The sequence below is a fragment of the Austrofundulus limnaeus genome, unplaced genomic scaffold (assembly GCF_001266775.1).
Source record: "Austrofundulus limnaeus strain Quisiro unplaced genomic scaffold, Austrofundulus_limnaeus-1.0 Scaffold56, whole genome shotgun sequence".
In the NCBI taxonomy this organism is placed as follows: Eukaryota; Metazoa; Chordata; class Actinopteri; order Cyprinodontiformes; family Rivulidae; genus Austrofundulus; species Austrofundulus limnaeus.
This window is the reverse complement of record NW_013952458.1, coordinates 2,117,623-2,122,739: the sequence shown is the minus strand read 5'-3', so window position 1 is coordinate 2,122,739 and position 5,117 is coordinate 2,117,623. Positions and strand designations below refer to the sequence as shown.

The window sequence follows — 5,117 nt, the reverse complement described above, 5'->3', positions numbered from 1 at the left end:
ATATAAACCCCTGCAGTAGTTTAGCATTTAGTATCTTTATATGGGAAATACTACTCCTCAAAATCATAACGCAGCATATTTAAGGACATTTCTCATTGTATCAAATTATTTTTAAAGCTTTACTCATCAATGTCACATCATTTTATATTCACTGTGATGAAATTTACTTCACCCACTTCAGAAATTATTCAGAGCTGAACATTCAAAAAGGAATCCTAACATTTGTGCTTTTACAAGAATCAGTCTTTAAATGACTAGATATTTTAGGCCTGACTTAAAAAACTAAAATAGCTATTATTTAACATGCCAAGACAGGAACTTCTGGAAGTTTCAAGTCTGCTAAATTAACATTAAATTCCTTTAGAACTTGAAAAAAATCTTCACCAACTTTGACTTCAAAATCCACATGGCTGCTTCTCATATATTAAACTGTTTACTGGAGCTTCTATCAGTTATTAAATCATCCACAATACTGTTCAACATCCAATAATAAAATTTGTTGCTACAGTGTTTGTGTGAATAAAATGCATGATATGTTGTTATTATCTTATTTTACTAATAAAAGTGAGCCTGGTAACTGAGCACAACAACTAAATAATCCCACGTGCAACTGGAAAGTTAAAGTTTGGTGTGACGTCGTTCTGACCTAGCGTTAGCATCGGCTAACTCCAGTATATTTACCAACCAGTCTTCCATGTGTGAAAGAGAAAAAAAATCTTATTTTCCAAAAACRTCACAAGCAAATCTGACTATGAAGTTGCAAATAGAGAAAAGTGATGATTGTTTCTGTTTTGTCTCCCTTCAGTCTATCAGCCAGGGCTATGGTGTCCTCCCAGGATCCTGACTGCCGCTACCCAGGTGACCAGAGCTCATGATGGTCACTCGAGTGTAAGAAGGCTGGTTCAAACGCTGCCAGAGAACCAAGACAGAGCTCGAAGGACTAACCGAGGTGTCATCTCACAACATTATCCATTTAAAAAACAAACTAAAAGAAATGTTGCACATAATAAAACTTGGCCTGTACTGGAACTTGACAATCATCTTAATGTGAGATCAACGTGTGCTGGGATTCTTCTGCACACGTTGAGTGAAATAAAAGCCAGTGACTTAATAATGATGATGATACTGATGATACCGTTCCTATGGAGTTTCTCTAACTGCAGTGGGAAAACAGTGAGAGGAGGTGTGTAAACCAGCGAGATGAAGATGGACTCTGGATTTTTCCTCTTCGACAAGAACTTTCTCTCTTCAATGGCTGCAGAAACAATTTTCAAAAAGGAGGCTTTTACCAAGCACAATATCCATTCATGGTGATGCCTTTGACAAGCAACAGTTCTGTTGTTCACTTATTTGCCATTCGCGGTTCTCATATCCAAGATTTGTTTTGGTTCTGACGAATTCTATTTTACAAAGTTGGATATTGTCATAATTTATTTATTTATTTTTTTGCTTCCTTCGAGATACAACCATCTCAACTAAAAAGACGCCAAACGAGATCTACAATCAACTGCTTTATGTACAATCTRATCCACTTTTTTTTCTTTTTACATATATTTTGGCACACAATGTAAAGTCTTGACTTCCAGTGTGCATAACAAATAATTTATTAATTTGGCTAAACAGGAAAACTTAACTATAACGTGTTTCTACATGTTGTAATAATGATATTGATGATGATCGCTACGCTCAAAGCATTTTTAACATTTCAAACCAACGATACAAAGTGATACAATATTTACAGGCTTAAGGAAAACAGTTGGATTGCAGGCACTTCATTTATGCAGCTTGGTGGTGCTACTCATTCTGCACAAAATGCTGTTTGATTGGCACCTTCTGAAGGAAAACTATCTTTAAAATTGAACGTGAATGAGGATATCAGAAATAGCTTTAAGGTAATGTTCATTCACACTGAGTTTATTTCAACTAGARAAGGGATCCATCCATCCATCCATCCATCCATCCATCCATCCATCCATCCATCCATCCATCCATCCATCCATCCATCCATCCATCCATCCATCATCTTCACTTCTTCCTTTCGGGGTCACTGGTGCTCACATCCAGCAGTCATTGCATGAGGGGTGGGGGACACCCTGGACAGGTCGTAAGTCCATCACAGGGCCACTTTCACCCACACCTATAGGGACAATTTCCAAAGAAAATCCACTCAGAGCGATGAGGACATGCGAACTCTATTGAATTATTGCTCTGCAACCAGCCTGATCTGGAACAAAAAGCCTCAAAATTGAACAATTATAAACGTATTTAAGGTGACGTCTTTTGCTGTACTTTTTTTTTTTCACGAGTCACTTTGTAACACTGGTTTGAAATGTAACATATAAATATGTTTTATGATGATAAGCCAGATGTGCAACAATAACGATTACACAGTAAGCGGTGATCTCTCATTTGTTTAATGTGTCTGGAGCAAACAGTAGATGTCTGACAGTCTACACGTCATTTTTGAATGCAAGAAGTGAGTTGCACCAATGTAAAAACAAAAACATACATTTTGAARCAGCTTTCTCATTTTAAGGCATTCATTTTTTAATGTAACCTGCCGGCTTTTCCATTTTTATCGGAAGAGCGAGGCACCGGGCCTTTTGCATTAAACAACGTGAGAACAAAGACAGAAAACGGATGGAAATCATAACACCAGAACACCAAGAAGCAGGGATATGTAAGTATATGTGCATAGGATTTGACTGCCTTACAGTCTGCACCACGGGACCCAAAAATACCAATATAAAAAAGAAAAAAAAGTCACTGTAAACTTTGTATATTAATTGTCTTTTTTGTAGTCAGGTGATGAATCAATAAGCAGTGTGTTGGTTAACTCCGTTAGAATCATTTACAGGAAAAAAATTCATGGTTGATATAATTTATCTTAACCTCTTGCCTTTAAAATAAAAACATTTTACTTCAAGGTAAATGATACAAAGTTAAATGTTTATGTTACCAGAAATGTATAAAAATAGCTTAATGTATATTTATTCTTTTATGTCAAACCTATTTAAATCAAAGGTAGGCCCTCAGGCATGTTCAAGTTGTGGCAAAAATGAATTCTTATAAATATTATAACTCTTAATGCTGCAATCCAGAAATAATAATGCTAATGGATGACAGATGGGTTCTTTTTTTCTGTGTCCAGATGAATAACAGGATGGACTCTTGCACTTGATTATGTGTTGCATAACCAAAATGGCAGCCATGCTTTCAACAATGCTGGATTGCAGTTTTAAGTTTCTGTTGAATTATGTATTTATTTTGTTGGCCTGCTTTGCAATACGATATTCTGAAATGTTTTGTTTCATAACTTTTTTATTTTTCAAGAAGCTGCAATCCATCGTGTGTGAGGAATATTCCAGAGGTATAAAAAAATAATGCTATASCCATGTATTAGTGAAGATTGCTCAGTTAGCTTCAGCGGTTCAGTGGACTATCTCTAAAATCTGTTTTATACCTGACTTGGCTAAAAAAAAAMCTAACAAAAACAAAGCAAAATTGTATTATTTTGAAAAACGCCAACTTCAAACTACCAAATAAGAAAAAAAGAATCAGGTCAAAATTTTATATATCACCATTTTTGGCCATTTCTGAATTTTGTTTAATTTGTTACATTCAAGTGCCGTTACCATCACAATCATGCAAATCTCCTTGATTGATTGCATGTTAGGTTCTCAGGTGTTTTGACGAGCACAGAGGTAACTTCTATCTTTTTCTGCCAAATGCAGTAAACATGAGAACCGGTGAGCATTTCCACTAATCAAATCAAATCAAACAAAAAAAGCCCCACGACACGATTCTGCTTTTCTTTTCACTTTGCTTTTTAACCCTTATTTCATTTCTCCAGTGTAGTTTTACTCATGCGTTCTGTTTTATTTGCCACAGAAGAGGGAAAACTATATTTCTTTTGTTGCTCTAAGATAAAACATATTTATGAGGATCTTTACAAAATATGCTATTGAAAAAAAAAAGTGTTTGATGTTTACAGATTTATGACATTTTAGATGATGTGTGACCCTTTGTTGAACAAAGTGGGGGGTGGGGTGGGGGTGTAACTGCACATCAGTGCAGGACCTAACAGTAGAGATGCACCGATCACAGTTTTCTCAGCCGATTTGCAATTATATTTTAAATATTTTTGCAAATCTCTGATTTGGCAATTCTAATTACAGACAATTTGGATTTCTCTATAGGAAATATGATAGATAAATAATGAATGTGTCGTTTAAACATCCTTTAAGCTATCTTCTTTTTCCTAATTTATTTATTTAGCACATTTCAAATCATGACTGAAGAACTTTTTATTTTTCGTTTGACGAGGCTTTCCCTCGTCTTTCTTTTTAAACACTTCACTAATATAAACCATGCTAATGTTGAACCATCTTTGCTTGGTTACAACCTTCCCTGCAAGCGAAAAATTAGCTTTCATGGACCAAGAAAAAACTTGACTTAGCTTTAAGATGTTTACAAATTAAAAAAAAAATAAGATTTGGTTTGCGGGCCACTAGTGAAGCCAGTCCAGCTGAAAATCAGCCAACTTTGGTAAGCAGCGAAATGATTGGTGCACCCCTACCTAACAGAGTTTATCATATATTCTAAGAAAGAGGGTATATAATATCAATATTTAAGTTTCTAAAATGGATGCACAATATATTTCTTGGCAGCTATTATTCTGCACAATTGACTGGCTGTGTCACAGATATAAATATATAGATATATATGTTATTTATAGTAGGTGGGATATCTGACTTGAATTAGGCCTACTGGATGTATTACCTTAATTTACTTGAGGTTTCTTTTGAAATAAGCCATGCCCCATTGATAAGCCATACCCTCCAAACCCTCTGATGTTGTATGGTGGATGTTTAATGTTGGTAGTTTTCTTTCTAATGGTAGTTATTGTAGGTATGATTGCGCTTGTAATTATTATTATTATTATTATTATTCATATTATTAGTGTAACTATACTTGATTGATATGATTTGTTTGAACAAAGGGAATGTATTCATATTTCAGGTGATTTTTTTCCCCCTCAAGTGATTTAAATAAATTATTAAATCTTTAACCAATGATTTGTTATTTTTAAATTATTTACTTTTCTCTATAATGAC

General features: G+C 34.7%; 1 protein-coding gene across 1 annotated transcript in view; it reads left to right on the top strand.

The window, feature by feature from the left end:
• Window positions 1-2,004, top strand: part of syngap1a (synaptic Ras GTPase activating protein 1a) — a gene marked incomplete in the record, with an annotated part of 43,295 nt that extends 41,291 nt beyond the window's left edge. The window contains 1 exon segment of the mRNA XM_014009285.1: window positions 806-2,004. Within this exon segment, the coding sequence (XP_013864739.1) occupies window positions 806-844 (39 nt within the window).
• Window positions 2,005-5,117: the final 3,113 nt, after the last annotated feature.